Below are 24,657 nucleotides of genomic sequence, written 5' to 3' on the forward strand. Positions count from 1 at the left end.
GTTACCTTATTTGGAAATACGGTCATTGCAGATGTAATTGTTTAAGATAAGATGAGGTCGAACTGGAACAGGGTGGACACCTAATCCAATATGACTGGTGTCCTTATGAAAAGGGGAAATTTGGACACAGGCATACATACAGGGGGAACTCCATGTGAAGATGAAGACAGCCATCTACAGGCCAAGGAGGGAGGCCTGGACTAGATTCTCCCCCATAGCCCTCAGTAGGAACCAGTACTGCCAGGACCTTGATTTCAGATTTCTAGCCTTGAGAACTGTGAGACAATAAATTTCTGTCGTTTAAGTCACCCAGTTTGTAGTACCTTGTGACAGAAGCCCCAGCAAACTAATATAGGAGCTTAGAGGTCAATCCAACAGTAGTAATCTCCTGGATGGTGCCCTGACAGCGGCCATCAGCTCATTCTGAACATTTCCAGCCACAGGAAGTACACAGCTACATGATTCAGCCCTCAGATCTTGGTCCCTGACATGCAAATCAAACACGTAATTGCCGAGGGCACCAGCATAGCTGGGGCACCAAAAACATAAGAAAATTAGCAAACTTATCTAGAACTTTACAACCAGAAAAATCTCTTAAAAAGCTATTTTGGTTTTTAAATGCATATAAATTTTGAGTTGCGTGGTCTAGAGGAGGGGGTTCAGCATAATCTTATTAGTCCTTGGGGGTTCTAAAAAGTCTTAATTGGTTAGTTCTTTAATGGTAAAAGACTAGAAGGAAATAAGCCAAATTGTTAAACAGAGATTTTCTGGGGAGTAAATTGGGGTAGAAAATTATTATTATCTTCTTATGTTTTGTAACTGTGTTTTTTAAATTTATATAATGAATATGTGTTGCTTGTGAATTTTTTAAAAATGAAAGGACATTCACCTTATTATTGAGTTAAGTCTCACTCCATAGAGTTTCAACTTTTGGGTCCCAATTCTCTCCTCTGGAGTTTCATAGTAGACTCTAAACTTGTCCTACTGCTCATGAAGAGGCAAAGCAAAAGGAAAAGAATCTAAATCTCCTTACCCTTCTGTTAAAATTTTTCTGAAAATTATTATTGCCACATAGTAAAAGAAACATGACTGCCTTAGCATGATGTGCTAATTTTTTAAGACAATTTTTTAGAGTAGTTTTAGATTCACAGCAAAACTGAGAGGAAGGTACAGAGATTTCTCATAACCCCTTGCCCTTATACATGCATAGCCTCCCCTATTATCAACATTCTCCACCAGAGTGGTACATTTATTACAACCACTGAATCTACACTGATACACATAATCACCCAAAGTCCATAGTTTACATTAGGTTTCACTGTTGGTGTTGTACATTCTATGGGTTTGGACAAATGTATAAAGACAGGTATCCATCATACATGTATCGTAGAGTATTTTCATTGCCCTAAAAATCCTCTGTGCTCTACCTGTTCATGCCTCCTCACCCTAACTCCTAGCAACCATTGATCTTTTTATTGTCTTCATAGTTTTGCCTTTCCCAGAAAGTCCTATTGTTGGAACCATAGAGTATATAGCCTTTTCAGATGGCTTCTTTCACTTAGTAATATGCATTTAAGTTTCTTCCATGTCTTTTTCATGGCTTAATAACTCATTTCTTTTTAGCACTGAATAATATTCCATTGTCTGGAAGTACCACAGTTTATCCACTCATCTACTGAAAAACATCTTGGTTGACTGCTTCCAAGTTTTGGCAATTATGAATAAGGTATTATAAACATTTGTGTGTAGGTTTTTCATAAACAAAACAAACAGAAAACCTACAGAATGGGAGAAAATATTTGCAAATGATGCAACCAACAAGGGATTAATCTCCAAAATATACGAACAGCTCATACAGCTCAATATCAAAAAAACAAACAAACAGATCAAAAAATGGGCAGAAGATCTAAACAGACATTTCTCCAAAGAAAACATGCAGATGGCCAAAAGGCACATGAAAAGATGCTCAACATCACTAATAATTAGAGAAATGCAAATCAAAACTACCATGAGGTATCACCTCACACTGGTCAGAATGGCCATCGTCAAAAAGTCTACAAATAATAAATGCTGGAGAGGGTGTGGAGAAAAGGGAACCCTCCTATGCTGTTGGTGGGAATGTAAATTGGTGCAGCCACTGTGGAGAACAGTATGGAGGTTCCTTAAAAAACTAAAAATGAGCTACCATATGATCCTGCAATCCCATCCTTGGGCATATATCCAGAGAATACCATAATTTGAAAAGACATATGCACCCCAATGTTCATTGCAGCACTATTTACAATAGCCAAGACATGGAAGCAACGTAAATGTCCATCAACAGATGAATGGATAAAGAAGATGTGGTATATATATTCAATGGAATATTATTCAGCCATAAAAAAGAATGAAATAATGCCATTTGCAGCAACATGGATTGACCTAGAGATTATCATACTAAGTGAAGTAAGTCAGACAGAGAAAGACAAATATCATATGACATCACTTATATGTGGAATCTAAAAAAAAATGATACAAATAAACTTATATACAAAACAGAAATAGACCCACAGACATAGAAAACAAACTTATGGTTACCAAAGGGGAAAGAGAAGGGAGGAATAAACATATACACACTAATATATATAAAATACACACTACTATATATAAAATAGACAGCCAACAAGGACCTACTGTATAGCACAGGGAACTATACTCAATATATTATAATAATATATAAGGAAAAAGTATATATATATGTATGTATATATATATATATAACAGAATCACTTTGCTGTATACCTGAAACTAAGAGAACACTGTAAATCAAACATACTTCAATTTTTTAAAAAATCCATGTGTAGGTTTTTGTGTGGACCTAAGTTTTGAACTCCTTTGGGTAAATATCAAAGAGAGTGATTGCTGGGTCATATGGCAAGAGTATGTTATTTTTGTAAGAAACCGCCAAACTGTTTTCCAAAGTGGCTATGTACCATTTCGCATTCTCACCAGCAATGAATGAGAGTTCCTGTTGCTCCATACCCTTGCCAGCAACTGGTGTTGTCAGTGTTCCAAATATTGGCCAATTAATAGGTTTGTAGTGGTATCACATTGTTGTTTTAATTTGCATTTCCCTGATGACATAGGATGTGGAGCATCTTTTCCTATGTTTATTTGTCATTCGTATATCTTCTTTGATAAGGTGTCTGTTATGATCTTTGGCCCATTTTTTAATCAGGCTGTTTTTTTTTCCTACTGTTGAGTTTTAAAAGCTCTTCGTATATTCTGGATAATAGTTCTTTATCTGATGTGTCTTTTGCAAATATTTTCTCCCAGTCTGTGGCTTCTCTTCTCATTCTCCTGAGACATGCTAATTTTTTAACCCAATATTTATATTCAGATATATATATATCTCACAATTCAATGAATATTGTTGAACTTCAGGTCTGTCACTTCTCCAGTTGCTGACTCATGATAGGGGCTCAAAAAATTACTAAATGGGACGTAAATATGGGGTTGTAAATTGTGCCAGTCCAAGAACAGACTTGAACCACTACTTTTTGGAGAGAAAGTTCATAGATGAGGCTTAGTAAACTCAGTAAAAATTTGAAAAGGCAGGAGATTTATATTAACGTAGGTAGATAGAGTAGACTATAATAAACACCAGACTGAATGTTCATTAACTCATTCTAATTAATGTTATGCTTGATTCTTGGGGATCTACTTATTTAAGATTTGCTGACTTTATTATTTTTAAGGGATGACTGCAGGTAGCCTGGGAAAATCAGCTGTCACAAGGGGACTGATGACCTATAGGAAGTCAGGATAAGTGCGGGATGAGGACTCTGAAATATTACTTTGAAAGATCAGACACACCTTCCTTTCTTTGTCTCCAAAATATGAAATGCATTTTGTAAAAAATACAGTAAATAAAATTTCATTCATATTTTAATCAGGCAACTTACCTCATCAATGAGACTTGATTCAAAATACTGATAGGCAATACTGAGAGCAAGCTTCAGCCATATTTTATATTCCAGGGATGGCCAGAAGACATCAAAGCCTTCATATAAATCCTCCAGGGAGATAAAGCAAGCCTGAAATGACAAGGTATTGAACAGTATGCTTGATTTGAAACTAAATTACAAGACCATCAGAAAAAAAATGGCTGTAGATTTCATCTTCACCTAACCTCCTAGAAAGAACTATCAACTCTAGTATAGTAATTATGATACTCTGCCGTTTAAGCGTAAGATGATAAAATGTACAGTCCAATTAAAGCTATAAACTTAAAAACAGGCCAGGAAATTTTATACCAGTCAATAGGTAGGATAATCATGAGCCCAAGATTAAGGAACTAAGCCACATAAACTTATCTATTTTTATGGTCACAGTAGGTCACATTGGCTCATTCATAGTATTTGTTTCCAGCAAAGTGCCAATCCAAATAAGGAAGACAACTCTTTCAGAATTCACTGAAGTTCAATTACCTGAACTTCAGTGAATTCAATTCAGGCTTGTGAATACATTTATGCCTTCTATCCTCTTCCAAAAATGAAATAGTATGAAACCGATAAGGCGACATTCCTTTCTGTTTGTCACACTCCTAAGACTCTGGATCCTGCTCTGTTGCATCTAACAGTCCCAAAAGCTTGAAAATTCTTTGTAAGTGGGAACTTTCACTAATTTCAATTTGAATCGCCCACAGCTAGTGCAATATCAGGCCATTTATTTGTTAAATAAACTTCTTACTTAGCAAGGGAAAAATGGAAGAAAGAGGGTTGAAACACAAGTATACTTTAAAAACACCACTCTCATTATGGTGGCCATTTATTGAGCACCTAAACATGCCAGGCACTTTACATATATATTTTCCTTATCTTCCTAACATCAAAAGTTAGATATTTTCTTTTAATAAAAAAAACTGGCATAGTCTCCTTGGTTAAAATATCACCCTCCAGATCCCATAGCAGATGTGAGACACTAAATTGGCCTCTCGGCTAGTCTACACTACTTCACAGTAGCTGGTTGGGTGACTAAGTAAGATATCAGAGCCCAGAGGAAGCAAAGATGCTGGCACTCCTTATTGACTTGAGGAAGAATTAACTATCAACCCACAATATAGACGGAACCAGTTTCTTACCTGTAAAATAGTTTCACAGATGGCAGTATATTCAATTTCACGCTTAAGCAGACAGCTCAACTCTCCAATTATGTCTCCACTAGTACAGTACTCTGTAAACCTGGTCATGGACTCTCTATCAGCGCTGAGGCTCCTGTCTATTCCAAAGGTAGGAGGTGAACTCTGCAACTGCAAAGGGGAAAAAATTGTGCCAAGGGAAATATAAAATTAAAAGCCCTTGACCAAACCCCAGGAGCTCCCAGTTTTTCTTGCAATTATTACAGTGGAAGGAAAAGATTCTTTATGAATCCTTTCAGGTGTAAAGGAGGAATTAGGCTTCACAAGAATCATGGTTTCTTTCACATTTCAACTCTCCAAGGCAACATTGTTTCTAATCTTTAGCTTTACAGATGACCCCTATTTACCTTCCTTGTGTAAAAATTCCACCAAAAGTAGTCACTGCAGTCTGCCACTAATGCAAGCACCCACTCTAAGTCTATTAGATATTCTTAGCATAATAGGCTAGTGTCTCAGGTGGAAAAAACTTCTGGTTGCATGGATGCATAAATCGGATATCACGAATTAATATGCCTCCAAACCAAGCCGCGATTTCAGTAGAAGCCTTGCTTCCCGTAAGATGCTTAAGAATAATTACCATGAGACATTAACAGGAAAAGGTTTTAGGATGAACACAGGACGGTTGGGTTACTTCAGGAAAAGAACTGGTAAGTGTGGGTGGGGGTAAAGAAAGGTATCAGATTTCAGGAGGAAGATGCAGGAATCAACCAGAAGGATTACACAACTTTCCAGAAAGTTTAGCTGTAAATATCAAAGAGGAAAGCTATTGTTCAAGACACAGGAAACGGAAAAAAAGGTCACTGAAGGAGTTGCTATGAAAACTGTACCCTCTCCTAGTGATTATCATTCAAACGTTTAGAGGCATTCATGCTTCCAAAGGACTTGATATTTTTTTAATTTAATTTTGAATGCAGTTCAAAGGCCTTCTGAGTAATCAAGAATGTCTCTGCTTTTTTGCAAACCAAGGAAAGGGGATAACATCTGTGGTAAGCAAAATTCTAAAGAAATCCTTCCAAGATTCCTGTCTCTTTGCTATTCAATCAAACATTAATCTATGAACTGCTGTGAAGGGATTTTGCAGATAGAATTCAGGTTACTGCTAATCAGCTAAACTTAAAGAGATGATTCTGGATTATCCTGTTGGGCCCAATGTAATCACATGAGCCCTCAAAAGTAGAAGAGGAAATAGTTGTCAAAGATTGGTGGCGGGGGGACAAATGAATTGATTTCTCTGTCCATCAGTTTTCCACCTTACATGAGGTTGATGTAAGGATTAAATGTCATAACATACTGCCATTCTCGACCATCCTTTTAAATGTCACAATTAGCCATCTTCATCTCTCCATCACCGCTAACATACTATATATTTAACTTATGTATTTTGTCCATTGTCCCATCTCCTTCTATGCCTCTACTAGAATTAAACTCTAAGAAGACAGCGATTTTTGTTTTTGTCGATTCTATGCCTAGAATGAGCAGTGCCTGCTGCATGATAGTAATGAAGTAAATATTTGTTGAATGAATGAGTGAACGGATGAATGAAAAGTGCCTGACACTTAATAAATGCTATACATGTGTTAGTTAGGATTTACTATAATAGTTTATTTCCATGATTAATTTTGGTATTTTTAAGGTCTGAAACACCCATTCCAAAAATAGAAAGCCAAATATATTATTTGCACTATAATAAGGGTTTGTCACTTGTAAATGTCATCTAGGAATTATGTTGGTCATAGCTGGGGCTCACCCATGGATTCAGCTACTAGTATTCAGTTTCTAAAGGATTCTTATCCCTATCATTCTACTGACACCAAAAGCCTCCTACGGGTTAAAAATTGTATGATTTTCATCCTATCTGACCTCTGGGAGAAACTGATGTTGTGGTCTGTTTCCTCATTCTTGACACTCATTTCCTTTAGGTGAGTAACCCAACCACTCCAAGTATTGGGTTCCTTATCTGAACATCACGGAAAAGACTGTTCCTCCCAGGACTGTTGTGAGGAATAAGTAATAATTATGAAAGCATTTTGTAAGATGGGAAGCACCTTTCGGATGGTGGGTATTTATCTCTCAGCTGTAGTGTTCACTCTGAACAGAAATGGTTTCATCTGGAAAACAAATTATGTTAAAAATTTCAAAATATCTTAGTTCCTAAATTTCTCCTTATGTGATAATTACATATTTCAAAATACATTTTCAGTAAATAATAAATAGTCCCTTACGATCGCCATTCCTGAAATAATTAAGTAGATTCCTTGTGGCATTTCACCTTCTTTACAAATGACATCTCCATAGTCAAAATAGGCAAGTTTGGCTCTCTCCTGAAAGAAACAAAAAAGAAGAAGAAAAGAAAATGAAAGAAAAAGAGAATTAACACAAATCTTTACAGTCTACTTCTGTAAATAGAAATAAGATTTTAAAGCATAAAAACAAACTATATTCTTCGGTTTCTTAATGAATTACAACATTTTTGCATACCTCATTAACTTTTAGGTAAAAAAGGGACAAGCAAGAAAATTGTAGACTTTGTGCTTAGGACCTAGCAGAGTGGTAGAAACACCCAATAAATGCTAGGTTGGATAAATGTTTACAATAAAGTGTAATAATTCTGATCAGGAGACAGGGGCATGGCACTCTGGGAAAAAAATTCAGAAAGGCCACAGGGTCCTGTCTTGGGTGTCCAGGGGAGACTTCACAGAGGAAGGAACAGCTAAGCTGAGACCTGAAGGAAGAGTAACAGATAGCCAGGATACGATGAGTTGACGACCATTTACGGCAGAGGATTCAGTTTATGCAAAGACCCAGAAGCAAACAGAATAACTGCACTGGGGGTAACCACAGAAGATTCAGTACATCTCAGGCAGGCAAGGAGGGTTGGAGACCAGGGCTGAGTTATCCATTAGGCATCAATAGGCACAGTGTCCAGGGTTCACAGTACTTTTCGGGATTTACAACAATGTTTTAGTTTCTTTTAAAATCAAAAGAAAATAAAAGAACTTTTAGGTAGAGTAAAATGTCTTAATACTAAAACATCTAATACTAATATATTCATCTTTATACTAACACGATCATAAAGTATAATTTTTTGGTGCTTTTTTTATGGAGGAAAAGGCAGAAGTGCCTGGGGCCCAGGAAAGTCATATTGTAGCCCAGGTGGAGGCAGGACTGGAGAGGTGAGCCGAAGCCAGGTCTCCAAGGGGCTCACAGGCACGGTAAAAAGTCTGGGCTTTTCCCAAAACCAGGGGGTAGCCACTAAAAGGTTTGTAACAGGAGAATTATGGTGACAGATTTGCATTTTACAAAGATGTGTGGGAAACATACTTTTAAGTCACACATAGTTGTTATCTCGAAGTGTGGGGTGGGGAGTGAAAGGTTTTCACTTTTCACTTCTGATTTATTTTACAGTGTAGAAATAAACATGGATGACTTCACAATATTTTTTTAAAAGCTCACCTAAAGCCAATTATCCCCCTTATGTATTATTCAGACCTTGTTTTTTCTTTTTTTTTTTTTTGGCAGGTGCCATTCTTTTTTTTTTTTTTTTTTAAATACAGCAAGTTTTTATTAGTTATCTTTTTTTTTTTAGCATCTTTATTGGAGTATAATTGCTTTACAGTGTTGTGTTAGTTTCTGCTGTATAACGAAGTGAATCAGCCATATGCATACATATATCCCCATATCCCCTGCCACCCCCCCATCCCACCCCTCTAGGTGGTCACATAGCTCCGAGCTGATCTCCCTGTGCAATGCAGCTGCTTCCCACTAGCTATCTATTTCACATTTGGTAGTGTATATATGTCAATGCTACTCTCTCACTTCGTCCCAGCTTACCCTACCCCCTCCCACTGTCCTCAGGTCCATTCTCTATGTCTGTGTCTATACTCCTGTCCTGCCCCTGGGTTCAGTAGAACTTTTTTTTTTTAGATTCCATACATATGTGTTAGCATATGGTATTTGTTTTTCTCTTTCTGACTTACTTCACTCTGTATGACAGACTCTAGGTCCATCCACCTCACTACAAATAACTCAGTTTGGTTTCTTTTTATGGCTGAGTAATATTCCATTGTATATATGTGCCACATCTTCTTTATCCATTCATCTGTCGATGGACACTTAGGTTCCTTCCATGTCCTGGCTAATGTAAATAGTGCTGCAATGAACACTGTGGTACATGACCCTTTTTTTAAAAGTTTATTTATTAACATCTTTATTGGAGTATAATTGCTTTACAATGGTGTGTTAGTTTCTGCTGTTATAACAAAGTGAATCAGCTATACATATACATATATCCCCATATCTCCTCCCTCTTGTGTCTTCTTCCTATGTTCCCTATCCCACCCCTCTACATGGCATGGCCCATTATAATTATGGTTTTCTCAGGGTATATGCCCAGAGGTGGGATTGCTGGGTCATATGGTAGTTCTATTTTTAGTTTTTTAAGGAACCTCCATACTGTTTTCCATAGTGGTTGTACCAATTTACATTCCCACCAACAGTGCAAGAGGATTCCCTTTTCTCCACACTCTCTTCAGAATTTACTGTTTGTAGATTTTTTGATGATGGCCATTCTGACTGGTGGGAGGTGACACCTCACTGTAGTTTTGATTTGCATTTCTCTAATGATTAGTGATGTTGAGCATCTTTTCATGTGTTTGTTGGCAATCTGTATATCTTCTTTGGAGAAATGTCTATTTAGGTCTTCTGCCCATTTTTGGATTGGGTTTTTTGTTTTTTTGACATTGAGCTGCATAAGCTGCTTGTATATTTTGGAGATTAATCCTTTGTCAGTTGCTTCATTTGCAAATATTTTCTCCCATTCTGAGGGTTGTCTTTTCGTCTTGTTTATGGTTTCTTTGCTGTGCAAAAGCTTTGAAGTTTCATTAGGCCCCATTTGTTTATTTTTGTTTTTATTTTCATTTCTCTGGGAGGTGGGTCAAAAAGAATCTTGCTGTGATTTATGTCACAGAGTGTTCTGCCTATGTTTTCCTCTAAGAGTTTTATAGTGTCTGGCCTTTCCTTTAGGTCTTTAATCCATTCTGAGTTTATTTTTGTGTATGGTGTTAGGAAGTGTTCTAATTTCATTCTTTTACATGTAGCTGTCCAGTTTTCCCAGCACCACTTACTGAACAGGCTTTCTTTTCTCCATTGTATACTCTTACCTCCTTTATCAAAGATAAGGTGACCATATATGCGTGGGTTTATCTCTGGGCTTCTATCCTGTTCCATTGATCTATATTTCTGTTTTTGCGCCAGTACCATACTGTCTTGATTACTGTAGCTTTGTAGTATAGTCTGAAGTCAGGGAGTCTGATTCCTCCAGCTCCGTTTTTCTTTCTCAAGATTGCTTTGGCTATTCGGGGTCTTTTGCATTTCCATACAAATTGTGCAATTTTTTGTTCTAGTTCTGTGAAAAATGCCATTGGTAGTTTGATAGGGATTGCATTGAATCTGTAGATTGCTTTGGGTAGTATAGTCATTTTCACAATGTTGATTCTTACAATCCAAGAACATGGTATATCTCTCCATCTGTTGGTATCATCTTTAATTTCTTTCATCAGTGTCTTACAGTTTTCTGCATACAGGTCTTTTGTCTCCTTGGGTAGGTTTATTCCTAGGTATTTTAATCTTTTTGTTGCAATGGTAAATGGGAGTGTTTCCTTAAGTTCACTTTCAGATTTTTCATCATTAGTGTATAGGAATGCAACAGATTTCTGTGAATTAATTTTGTATCCTGCTACTTTACCAAATTCATTGATTAGCTCTAGTAGTTTTCTGGTAGCATCTTTAGGATTCTCTATGTATAGTATCATGTTATCTGCAAACAGTGACAGTTTTACTTCTTCTTTTCCAATTTGTATTCCTTTTATTTCTTTTTCTTCTCTAATTGCCGTGGCTACGACTTCCAAAACTATGTTGAATAATAGTGGTGAGAGTGGACATCTTTGTCTTGTTCCTGATCTTAGAGGAAATGCTTTCAGATTTTCATCATTGAGAATGATGTTTGCTGTGGGTTTGTCATATATGGCCTTTATTATGTTGAGGTAGGTTCCCTCTATGCCCACTTTCTGGAGAGTTTTTTTTATCATAAATGGTGTTGAATTTTCTCAAAAGCTTTTTCTGCATCTGTTGAGATGATCATATGGTTTTTATTCTTCAATTTGTTAATATGGTATATCACATTGATTGATTTGCGTACGTTAAAGAATCCTTGCAATCCTGGGATAAACCCCACTTGATTATGGTGTATGATCCTTTTAATGTCCTGTTGGATTCTGTTTGCTAGTATTTCGTTAAGGATTTTTGCGTCTATGTTCAACACTGATATTGGCCTGTAGTTTTCTTTTTTTGTGACATCTCTGTCTGGTTTTGGTATCAGGGTGATGGTGGCCTCATAGAATGAGTTTGCGAGTGTTCATCCCTCTGCTATACTTTGGAATAGTTTCAGAAGGATAGGTGTCAGCTCTTCTCTAAATGTTTGATAGAATTCGCCTGTGAAGCCATCTGGTCCTGGGCATTTGTTTGTTGGAAGATTTTTAATCACAGTTTCAATTTCAGTGCTTGTGATTGGTCTGTTTATATTTTCTATTTCTTCCTGGTTCAGTCTTGGAAGGTTGTGCTTTTCTAAGAATTTGTCTATTTCTTTCAGGTTGTCCATTTTATTGGCATATTGTTGCTTGTAGCAATCTCTCATGATCCTTTGTATTTCTGTAGTGCAGCTGTTACTTCTCCTTTTTCATTTCTAATTCTGTTGATTTGAGTCTTCTCCCTTTTTTTCTTGATGAGTCTGACTAATGGTTTATCAATTTTGTCTATCTTCTCCAAGAACCAGCTTTTAGTTTTGTTGATCTTTGCTATTGTTTCCTTCATTTCTTTTTCATTTACATCTGATCTGATCTTTATGATTTCTTTCCTTCTGCTAACTTTGGGTTTTTTTTTTTCTTCTTTCTCTAATTGCTTTAGGTGTAAGGTTAGGTTGTTTATTTGAGATGTTTCTTGTTTCTTGAGGTAGGATTGTATTTCTATAAACTTCCCTCTTAGAACTGCTTTTGCTGCATCCCATAGGTTTTGGGTCATCGTGTTTCCATTGTCATTTGTTTCTAGGTATTTTTTTATTTTTCTTTGATTTCCTCAGTGATCTCTTGGTTATTTAGGAGCATATTATTTAGCCTCCATGTGTTTGTATTTTTTACAGTTTTTTTCCTGTAATTGACATCTAGTCTCATAGCGTTGTGGTCGGAAAAGATACTTGATATGATTTCAATTTTCTTAAATTTACCAAGGCTTGATTTGTGACCCAAGATATGGTCTATCCTGGAGAATGTTCCATGAGCATTTGAGAAGAAAGTGTATTCTGTTGTTTCCCAATGGAATGTCCTATAAATATCAATTAAGTCCATCTTGTTTAATGTCTCATTTAAAGCTTGTGTTTCCTTATTTATTTTCATTTTGGATGATCTGTCCATTGGTGAAAGTGGGGTGTGAAAGTCCCCTACTATTACTGTGTTACTGTTGATTTCCCCTTTTATGGCTGTTAGCATTTGCCTTATATATTGAGATGCTCCTATGTTGGCTGCATAAATATTTACAATTGTTATAACTTCTTCATGGATTGATTCCTTGATCATTATGTAGTGTCCTTCTTTTTCTCTTGTAATAGTCTTTATTTTAAAGTCTATTTTGTCTGATACGAGAATTGCTACTCCAGCTTTCTTTTGACTTCCATTTGCATGGAATATCTTTTTCCATCCCTTCACTTTCAGTCTGTATGTGTCCCTAGGTCTGAAGTGGGTTTCTTGTAGATGGCATATATATGGGTCTTGTTTTTGTATCCATTCAGCAAGCCTGTGTCTTTTGGTTGGAGCATTTAATCCATTCACATTTAAGGTAATTATCAATATGTATGTTCCTGTTACCATTTTCTTCATTGTTTTGGGTTTGTTTTTGTAGGTCCTTTTCTTCTCTTGTGTTTCCCACTAAGAAGTTCCTTTAGCATTTGTTGTAGAATTGGTGTGGTGGTGCTGAATTCTCTTAGCTTTTGCTTGCCTGTAAAGCTTTTGATTTCTCCATCGAATCTGAATGAGATTTTTGCCAGGCAGAGTAATCTCAGTTGTAGGTTCTTCCCTTTCATCACTTTAAATATATCACGCCACTCCCTTCTCGTTTGTAGAGTTTCTGCTGAGAAATCAGCTGTTAACCTTATGGGAGTTCCCTTGTATGTTATTTGTCGTTCTTCCCTTGTGGCTTTTAATAATTTTGCTTTGTCTTTAATTTTTGTCAGTTTGATTACTATGTGTCTCAGCGTGTTTCTCCTTGGGTTTATCCTGCCTGGGACTCTCTGCACTTCCTGTACTTGGGTGCCTCTTTCCTTTCCAATGTTCGGGAAGTTTTTGACCATAATCTCTTCAAATATTTTCCCAGGTCCTTTCTCTCTACTCCTTCTGGGACCCCTATAATGCAAATGTTGGTGCGTTTAATGTTGTCCCAGAGGTCTCTTAGGCTGTCTTCATTTATTTTCATTCTTTATTCTTTATTCTGTTCTGTGGCAGTGAATTCCACCATTCTGTCTTCCAGGTCACTTATCCGCCTCAGTTATTCTGCTATTGATTCCTTCCGGTGTATTTTTCATTTCAGTTATTGTATTGTTCATCTCTCTTTGTTTGTTCTTTAATTCATCTAGGTGTTTGTTCTCTAATTCTTCTAGGTCTTTGTTAAACATTTCTTGCATCTTCTCGATCTTTGCCACCATTCTTTTTCTGAGGTCCTGGATCATCTTCACTATCATTATTCTGAATTCTTTTTTTGGAAGGTTGCCTACCTCCACTTCATTTAGTTGTTTTTCTGGGGTTTTATCTTGTTCCTTCATCTGGTACATAGTCCTCTGCCTTTTCATTTTGTCTATCTTACTGTGAATGTGGTTTTTGTTCCATAGGCTGCAGGACTGTAGTTCTTCTTGCTTCTGCTGTCTGCCCTCTGGTGGATGAGGCTACCTAAGAGACTTGTGCAAGCTTCCTGATGGGAGGGACTGATGGTGGGTAGAGCTGGGTGTTGTTCTGGTGGGCAGAGCTCAGTAAAACTTTAATCTGCTTGTCTGCTGATGGGGCTGAGTTCCCTCCCTGTTGGTTGTTTGGCCTGAGGCAACCCAACACTGGAGCCTACAGGCTCTTTGGTGGGGCTAATGGCAGACTCTGAGAGGGCTCACGCCAAGGAGTACATCCCGGAACTTCTGCTGTCAGTGTCCTTGTCCCAGCAGTGTGCCACAGCCACCCCCCGCCTCTGCAGGAGACCCTCCCAACACTAGCAGGTAGGTCTGGTTCAGTCTCCTATGGGGTCACTGCTCCTTCCCCTGGGTCCTGATGTGCACACTACTTTGTGTGTGCCCTTCTAGAGTGGAGTCTCTGTTTCCCCCAGTCCCGTCAAAGTCCTGCAATCCAATCCCACTAGCCTTCAAAGTCTGATTCTCTGGGAATTCCTCCTCCCGTTGCTGGACCCTCAGGTTGGGAAGCCTGACGTGGGGCTCAGAACCTTCACTCCAGTGGGTGGACTTCTGTGGTATAATTGTTCTCTGGTTTGTGAGTCACCCACCCAGCAATTATGGGATTTGATTTTATTGTGATTGTGCCCCTCCTACCGTCTTGTTGCAGCTTCTCCTTTGTCTTTGGATGTGGGGTATCTTTTTTGGTGAGTTCCAGTGTCTTCCTGTCGATGATTGTTCAGTAGTTAGTTGTGATTCCGGTGCTCTTGCAGGAGGGAGTGAGTGGACATCCTTCTACTCTGCCATCTTGAACCAATCTCCCAGGTGCCATTCTGAAATCCTCCCTCTAGCTCTTTTGGACCTTTTTTTTCCAACTGTTGTCTTTAGGCTTATCTTCATATACTATTACCTTTTTAATTAACCACACCAGTTGGAGGGTGAAAGAAGGGAGGAGTAGTGAAAATTAACTATTGTTGCTGTGATGGAGACCAAGACTGAAATCAATGTCTACAATGAGGGGTGTTTGTTTTGTTTATTATAGGAATTTTAGTTATCCACGCAATCCCTGGGCTGTTCCTAATGAGAATAATGCCCATGTGCTCCCAATTCATCACATTTTTCTTTACCCTAATGAAATCTGACTTAAATGGCTATCAAGAACCAACATATTAAGGAAAAGGGCCACTTAAAGAGTGAGCTGTATCTGTAAGTGGGTGGAGAGGGTCCGGCAGCTTTGCATTGGCATGGCAGGTTAAGGAGGAGAAGAAGGTTGTGCCCTGGTTATAGAGTCACCTCAGGTGTATGGAAACCATTAATGTCTGGAGTTCTTTCTCATTGTTTTTCCCATTCCTCCCCCATTCACTGCAGGATGGTCCATTAATTATACTTGTGAAAGTATTACCTATAAAGAACCCCAAATTCAAATTTTATTTTCAAGTTGGATATTTTAAAAAACTGAACAGGATGCAGATTGTAATAAACACCCTTTAGATACCTTCTTTCCAGTCCAGGCCCATCCCTCACCTCCCACCCTCGTTTATTTGAGGTCTGTTTTCCAAACTACCCCCAATGGCCCCTGCCCATCAGGTTTCCTCCCCCTCACAGCCACACTTGTCCTTCCCAAAGCTGGAGATCTGGTTCAAGCTAAGCCAGTTGGATTTCTCTCTCAAGAATTTGAACTGAGGGACAAAGAGCCTGGGAGTTGAGAACTGAGTCATCATAGCCAAGTGCTACAGGAAGGGTCCACAAATTCCTACCACTGACATCCCAGAGCTGGCCTGATTCCCACCCTGCTCAAGGTTAGTTTGTCAACTGTTTCTTAGCTTCTGTATACCACCACAATATATTTTCAGTAAGCTCCCCTTTTGCTTAAACTAGTTCAAGTAGGGTTTTGTTACTTTCAACCAAAGAAGTCTTAATTTAACTCAATTCAAAATATGAAATCAATTTCAAAAGAAAAATTCAAATATTTCTGGCAGGAAGAAAACATTAGTATGGCCTGAATGAAATCAGACATTCAAAGCTCAGTAGAAACTCCACTATGATCACTGTCTTTCCAGAAAACAAGGAAAATGTCCCCTCATTATGGATAAACAGATGACATATATCTCCATGACTAGACAACAAGGTACAGTACAACCAAATTTGTAGTAAAGCAAGTACTGTTCTTCGTCAAAGAGTTTTCCTGATTCCAAAAATCTAACAGGTTTTAACAAGTTGACAAAAAAGTTATTATCTCTATAATTCATATAATAGCCATTTAAAACTAAAGCCACAAATTGGTGGTCTGTGAGTCACACCCAATCCACAGATATATTTTGTTTGGCTTGCACTGTATTTTTAAAATTCTATACTTGTTACCAAGTTTTAAAATTTTGGAATTTTCACCTAAAAATTCATATTTACAGATCCTCTTTTTTAAAAAACTGACCTCTACATTATTAAATCTAATAGTTAATTTTCAGTCTTCATCTTATTTGATATCTCAGCCTCATTTGACATAGTTGATCACTTTCTCCTTCTTGAAATATTTTCTTCACTTGGCTCTGGGACACCATTCTTTTTTATTTTCCTCCTATGTGATAGATAACTCAATTCTTTTTTTCCCAGTTTTATTGAGATATAATTGACGTACAGCACTATATAAGTTTAAGGTGTACAGCATAATGACTTGACATACACATATTGCAAAATGATTACTACAATAAGTTTAGTTAACATACATCACCTCATATAGTTACAAAAAAAATTTTTTTCCTTGTGATAAGCACTTTTAGAACCTACTCTCTTAGCAGCTTTCAAACATACTATAAATATATGACTATATAACTACAGTCATCATGTTGTATACCCAGTATTTATCTTATAACTTGGACGTTTGTACCCTTTGACCCACTTCAATTCACCCAGCTTCCTCTCCCCACCTCCGGTAACCATCAATCTGATCACTTTTTCTATCCTCAATTCTTTTTGCTAATTCTTCCTCATCTCCCCACCTCTAAATGTTGGATAGCTCAAGACTCGATCCTTGGTTGTCTATAATAATTCCTTAAATTATCAAGTTTCAAGACCTTAAATATCAGCTTTATGCTGACAGCTCTGAAATGTCTTTCTCCGGTTTGGCCTCCCACCTGCCTTCCAGTCATGTATCTAACTGCCTACTTAGCAGTTCCACTTGGATGTCTAATAGCTTGCTCAAATTTAACCTCTTCAGAAGCAACTTCTTGTCTCTCCCCATATAAATCTTCTCTTCCCCATCCAAGTAAATGGTTACTCTATTTTCAGACTATTTTCTAATTTCAGACTAAAATCCTAGAAGTCATTCCTTCTCTCTAACATTCACTCCATCAACATCTATATGCTCTCTCTTCAAAACCTATTAAGAGTCTGACCACTTCTCACCACTTTCACTCATCCAAGCCACTGTCATCTCTTGCCTACATTATTGTAATCACCTCCTAACTGGATTCCCTGGCTTGCTCTTGACCCCTTACAGCCTGTTCTCAACACATCAACAGATGATCATTTCTAAGTATAAGTTAGATCATGTTTCTTCTCTCTTCAAACCTTTCAATGTGTTTCCATTTAATTCAGACTAAAAGCCAAAGTCCTTACAATGACCTACAAAGTTCTACAAACTCAGGCTCTCCACAACTGCTCAGGCTTCATCTCCTCCCTCCATCATTGTTCCGACCACAGGGGCCTTTGTGATGTTCCTTGAACACAACACACCTCAGGGCATTGCACTTGCCTTCTCCTGGGTATCTATATGGTATGCTCCCACACTTATTTCAGATCTTTTTCCAAAGGAAACTTAGTAGAGCAGTCTTCCCTAACCACCCATATAAAATAGCTGTCTAGCTATATTCGCTTTTTTCACCTTTTCTCCATATAGCATTTGTCACCATCTGACAGACTATACATTTACTCGTGGGTGTGTTTATTGTCAATCTCTATCCATAAAATACAAAGTCCATGAAAGCAGGGACTTATTTATTTTGTTCACTGCCATATCCCCAAACCTAGAACAGTCTCTGGCACAGAGGCTAAGATGGAATTGGTAATAATCAGGAAACATAGATAACTCACCCTAAGCAGATAAGCAATTATAAAAAATATCTTTGCCCTTTAGGCTCAAAATGAAATCTACTCTTCTGGGGTTTTCTAGGCCTCCGTTTTGACTTACCCTTCACTGGTCATTAAAGGATTCTTGCTTTGGATAAGTTTTTTTGTTAATCTTGCATTAGGGAGTGGAAAAAATGAAAAACAATTATCATTGAACCTGAGCTAGAATAGAAGACAGAATCTTTACCTTGAAGAACTCAATGAGAACATCTTTATTTTCTAGCCAAATGATATTATGAAGATATTTGTCAGGAGTAGGGGGCGGAATTGCCATTGGAAAGTTATTCAGTGATTTTATTTTTGCAAGAAGCACCTAAAAGGAACAATCAAAATAATGGTGATCAGATCCTGTAACAGAAAAGGGACAGTAAGTAAAAATGAAGGAAATCTAAATAAAATACTGTTATGCAAATCTAACCATGATTTTGACTCAGAGCTTCTCTCACCCTATTTAAATTGTCCTCTAACCTTTTTTTTTTTTTGTCCCTATTCTCCCCCTTATTACTATCTTTATTACTATTTCCACTGGTATATTAACTCATATTGAATTTATCATTTTTATAATCCAATTAACAGTTGTAGTCTACCCTATCTTAAACTCAAATTATCTAAAATTCACAGTTGATTACCATATGATTTAATGCCACTTTCTCTCAAATTTTTTTTCATGTGAATAATTTGCTTCTCTAAGTTCTTCTAATTTTGGAGGATATATTTCTAGTTTTGTAGCCTCTTAGAAGCCTTCTCTGATTCCCCCCACCGGGTAAGAGATAATCACTTACCTGCCTTATTCCCATGGTATCTCTTACAAATCTCCCTTATGGAACTCATTACATTGTAGTATTATTATTTCTACTTATCTGTTACATGTAACTTTTGTTGATTGGCTGAATAAGTGACTAAATGAAAAAAAGAGGAAGAGTCCATGGACTTTTCAAGACCCCATGGCATGTAGTAGGTGTTCAACAAATATTTACTCAATTAAACTGGCTAGATTTACCTAGCTCTTTATGACCTGGGATTGATAATTATATCTCTTTAGCTGACAATTAGGCAGTTAGTAGGCATTCAATAAATAACTGTTGAATGATTGATTTACCCATTACCTTTCTAAATAAACCTATAGGAAAAAATAAGACTCTCTCTTCATAAGGGCTATTATTTATTTATTTTAACTAATGGGTATCAAGCATTCAATTGAATCTTATATAATATCCAAAGTAAGAAGGGAACAATATACAAAAATACAAAACACAATGTGCACAGAGGTGTAACTTGAAGAATACTGTAAAGCGGTCTTTTTCGTCCCTTTGACAGACACTAAGGAGAAATCATATTACCCATTTAGTCCTGTGCCATGACCTTATAGACTAATGAGGTAGAGCTATAACAGGGAAAGCTGGCCTGTCCCACGCCCACTTCCCTTCTGGGGCCAAGGAGAGGGACTATGTGCAGGAAATATCCAGAAGCACAGTCCATGTGGCCTGTGGCTGAAAGGGACCAGTGACAAGGAAAAGCATGTGACACCCAGGAGCAGCTTATCCTTGGGAATACACAGGCAGAATGTGGGACCAGAACTTCCATTTTTCTTTTTTATGCTAGGAAGCCGATATACCATTGTACAGAATAGAAAAAAACTTTCCTATTTTCACAATTTGCAGTCTAGATGGTAGAAGTGATAGAGTGGTAGGATTAAACATTAAACATTTTTTCCTCTGTCTTATGTTCCTAATTTTTTTTTGCAAATTTATAATTTTTCAAAAGTCCATTTATCAGCTAACCACTTAGGGTGTCCTCACTGTTCCTCTCAGAACTGTCCCCTCCCTGATCTTCACCAACACACACACACACACACACACACACACACACACACACTCACTCACACACACACACACACACATACACGATAGTCCCCTCCTGTCTATGTTAACATTATGAAATTACCACCTCCCTTGCCACAGCTGGTGGGCCTGGGCATTACATATTCCACCAATGGACAGACAGGCAGAAAAATCTAATGACTTTGTAGAGGGAGCCAAAAGAAGATTCCACAGAGGGGCAACCCTGATAAGAAATGCAGAATCTGAAAGCTTTCTAGGTCATTGTTCAAGTCCCTTCCTGAGGTCTGGCCATGTGGTCTGGTTACCATGGGATCTGTAAAGTGCTCTGTGTCCTTATAATAAATCCTCCAACTCCATTTCTTTGCTAAACCTAGCTCAGATTGGTTCTGTTACTTGCAACCAAGTGGTTTTGACATGGAGTGAACCAGGTAGTGCTGGCACTAGTTGCCATTGGCATTAACAAAGACTTAGGCAATTACAAAGTTTACAACTGTCATGACTCACCCTTTTCCCAATCTCCCTCACTAATTACACTCTGCTAGAGTAGCACTGCAGGCTTGAGTGTTCGGCTTGTGGAATCCAGCAATATGGAAAATTGCTTTCTTACCTTATTCATCTCAATGCCCTCATGTTTATCAATAATGCCTCTTGACCAAAGGAAGGTGAGGCTTTTCAGAGCTTTAGCAATCACGTTCCGGATTGCCTGCTTAGTCTTCAAAGCAATGACAACATCACGACCCTCATGCTCTATGAGTCCTGAAGCAAATAAAATTATCAGTAAGCAAACAATTCAATAACCACAATAATAACAAATATTTGCATAATAGTTTATAATTTCCAAAGTATTTATACAATATCCTTTCATTCTTGTCTCATATAGAACTTGTGAGACCAGTAGGACTAAAGTTATTTTCATCTTTATTTTACGGATGAGAGAATTGAAAAAAGGCTTCCTTCACCAGCTAAGAGAAAATCACTCCATCTTATTCCCATGGCATCTCCTACATATCTACATTATGAACTCATTACATTATAATATTATTATTTTTCCTTATTTGTCTCATCCTCCATATTATATAATTTTTGGTGGGTGGATGAACAAATGACTGAATAAAAGTGCCCCTGGACTTTCGCTGGTGGGTCTTTCTGAGATCAAATCTCATATTTTTCCTCCTCAACAAGCATGAGAAGTCAAAGGACTGACTGAGAGTCAAGGCTTAAACTGCATCTGTTTCATCCTTGTAATCCTAACCTTGAGCACAACGCCTGACATCTGGAAGGTACTCAATCATTTTTTAACTGAAATGAGCTGAGCAGTGAAATGAAGGACACCATGGTGGAGAACATAGGTTTTAGTGTCTGATACACCTGGGCTTGAGATCTAGCTCACCACTTACCATCCATAGGACCTCAGGGGAGTTAACCTTTCTAAGCCTCAGTTTCATTATCTATAAAATGAAGATGATAATGGTATTTGCCTCATGGAGCAATTATACAGATTAAATGAAATAATGCATATAAAGCCATTAACACAATTCCTGATATAATTAGCATTCAGTAATAGGTTGCAGTAACCACATAGGAACAGGCACTCCCTTTCACATGACTGAATCAAGAAAACTTCGTAATATTCCATAGTGGTCTAAAACATAAAACAGCAACTCCTAGGCCCCTAATCTTTAAAAGCACGGAAATAAAAATCTGCTTAATACGTAAATGGAAACAATGGGTCCGGGATTTTCTGAGACGCTGCCAAAATATTCTGACCTATTGTCTCCAAACTTACAATTTCGTTCATTAGACCATGTTCTTTCAGTTTTGATGTGGAAAGTATGATCCTCATAAATCCATATGGCATCTTACAATGTGGTTATGAATACAAAGTGGTTTTGCTTTATTTCTTTTACAATAACGTCCATTTGTTAGGATGTTACCATATGCCAGGCTCTCTATTAGATACTTCTGCACACACTGAGAGCTTGGCCCACAGCCCACATATGAGAAAAAAAGACCCGAGAAGTTTTGTATAAAATCCTAGGACTCCCCTGTACGTTTCAACTCCAGCAGAGTGACTGTAGATGCTCAAGAAATGACATCCCTTGCAGCTCCACATTCCTTTGCAAAGTAAAGCAAAACAAAAACAACACCCTCTGTCAAAGGTAATCTTCATGTGTCTTTTTCTTACAACCTTAAGGCAGGGGTCCCCAAGCCCCGGGCCATGGAAAAGTACCAATCCGTGGCCTGTTAGGAACCAGGCCACACAGCAGGAGGTGAGCGGCAGGCGAGCGAGCAAAGTTTCATCTACATTTACAGCCATTCCCCATCACTTGCATTACCGCCTGAGCTCCACCTCCTGTCAGATCAGTAGTGGCATTAGATTCTCATACAAGTGTGAACCCTCCTGTGAACAACGCATGCAACGGATCTAGGTTGCGTGCTCCTTATGAGAATCCAATGCCTGATGATCTGAGGTAGAGCTGAGGTGGTAACGCTAGTGCTGGGGAGCGGCTGCGAATACAGATTATCATTAGCTGAGAGGTTTGACTGCACAGAGACCATAATAAATCAATTGCTTGCAGACTCATATCAAAACCCTATCAGTGAGTGGCAAGTGACAACTAAGCTGCACCTGGTGGCAGGCTTTATAGTGGCAAGTGAGTTGAGGTACTTCAATTGTACAGCTGCATCTGGGGGCAGGCTTTAAGTCAGAATCCGACAGTTATTTTAGGCCGTGCATGGCCCACCCGTTATTTTATTATTTTTTTTTTTTTGCCCATTATTTTATTCTCCACCTCCATCTGCACCTCTTTCCCGCACTCTGCACTTGTCTCAATCACAGTTTTGGTAAGCCCACAAGCTAACCCTAGCCAAAATGAATAAAAAACAAGCATCACTGGAGAGCTTCTTTGAAAAGGGGTTAAGACCCAATGATGATACAGCAGAAGACTCTAAGACTGCCAACAAAAAGAAAGCTGCACTTAAAAGAAAATACGGGGGGGGGGGCGGGGCGGAGTCAAGATGGCAGCATGGGAGGATGCGGAGTTCACGTTGCCCCACAACTAGGGCACCTGCCGGACACTGGTGGGGGAACTCGATGCCCAAGGAGGCGGGAGGAACCCCTGAGCGACTGGATAGGACGTGGGGGGAGTGAGGGGGAAGGAGAAGTGGAGGCCGGACAGGACCAGCACCGCTGAGGGGTGGCTGGGAGAGGGTAGGGGTTCCCATGCCTGCAGGGACCCTCAGGGATGCAGAGGATCAGAGGAAACCACACCTAGTGTTTTCCCTGCCCAATCGGCCTGCAAGTAGCCTGCTGGGCTTCCAGGCTGAGTCTTTCACCCTCCAAGGCCCCCTCTGAATGATGCTGGTCCTGGGGAGGGGGGACAAAAAGGAGAAGCGGACAGGGAGGGGCCCTCTGGGATTGGAGGAGCAGGGGAAGTTCCGTGGGTGTTTTCCCCACACACTCGGGCCCTGGGAAGTCTGTTCCTGGGCCTAATCCTCCGCCTCCAAGGCTCTCTCCATCTGCAGGGGTCCTAGGGGCATGGGGTGGGGGGCAGAAGAAGAGAGGCCAATGGGAAGGGACCCTCTGGGATCGGAGGATCAGGGGGACATGCCTAATATTTCCCCCACCCACTGGTGCCCAGGGAGCCTGCTGGGGTCCTGGACCTGGTCCTCTGCCCTCTGAGGCCTGAGGCACTCCTGGGCCCCTCTTGCCACATTGAGCCTAACCCTCACCCCCCATCCCCCTAGGGCCTTTTCAGGCCCTGTGGGTCCTAAGCATAGGCCCCGCCAACCACCTAAACCCCGCCCCTGCCTAAGCCCCACCCCCAACAGCCAAGGCCTTTTCCCCTTTTTTTCTCCTCTTTTTCGCTATTGTGATTCTGTTTCACCTTCCAGTTGTTGTTTCATCTATATTTTTATTTTTTCTAACATATCTGTTAGTTTTCTAATCTTATTTTCTGTTTTACTCTTTGTTATTGTTCTGCTCCTTTTTTTTTTTCTTTTTCTGCCCTGCAAGGCTTGCAGGATCTTGATTCATGAGCCAGGGGTCGGGCCTGAGCTCCTGCAGTGGGAACTCTGAGTCTAAACCATGGGACTAACAAAGAACCTCAGACCCCAGGGAATATTCATCAGAGTGAGGTCTCCCAGAGGTTCTCATCTTGGCAACAAGACCCAGCTCTAGCTAACAGCCTACAAACTCCAGTGCTGGAAGCCTCAGGCCAAACAACCAGTAAGACAGGAACAAAATCCCACCCATCAGGAAAAAAAACAATGAGACAACAAAAATATATGTCACAGATGAAGGACCAAGGTAAAAACCTACAAGACCAAATAAATGAAGAGGAAATAGGTAATCTACCTGAAAAAGAATTCAGAGTAATGATAGTAAAGCTGATCCACAATCTTGGAAATAGAATGGAGGCACAGATCGAGAAAATAAGAGAAATGTTTAACAAAGATCTAGAAGAACTAAAGAACAAACAGAGATGAACAGCATAATAATTGAAATGAAAAATACACTAGAGGGAATCAAGAGCAGAATA

The 24,657-nt window shown here is 38.8% G+C and overlaps 1 protein-coding gene across 1 annotated transcript in view; it reads right to left on the bottom strand.

Moving 5' to 3' along the window:
• Positions 1-24,657, bottom strand: part of LOC132373402 (ankyrin repeat domain-containing protein 45) — a 154,999-nt gene that overhangs the window by 7,289 nt on the left and 123,053 nt on the right. The window contains exons 24-28 of the mRNA XM_059936495.1: positions 20,724-20,872; positions 18,463-18,588; positions 7,402-7,500; positions 5,123-5,290; positions 3,945-4,076 (exon numbers count right to left, since the gene is read on the bottom strand). Coding sequence (XP_059792478.1) covers positions 3,945-4,076; positions 5,123-5,290; positions 7,402-7,500; positions 18,463-18,588; positions 20,724-20,872 — 674 coding nt within the window. The remainder of the gene's footprint in view (positions 1-3,944; positions 4,077-5,122; positions 5,291-7,401; positions 7,501-18,462; positions 18,589-20,723; positions 20,873-24,657) is intronic.

The sequence above is a fragment of the Balaenoptera ricei genome, chromosome 1 (genome assembly GCF_028023285.1).
Source record: "Balaenoptera ricei isolate mBalRic1 chromosome 1, mBalRic1.hap2, whole genome shotgun sequence".
NCBI lineage: Eukaryota > Metazoa > Chordata > Mammalia > Artiodactyla > Balaenopteridae > Balaenoptera > Balaenoptera ricei.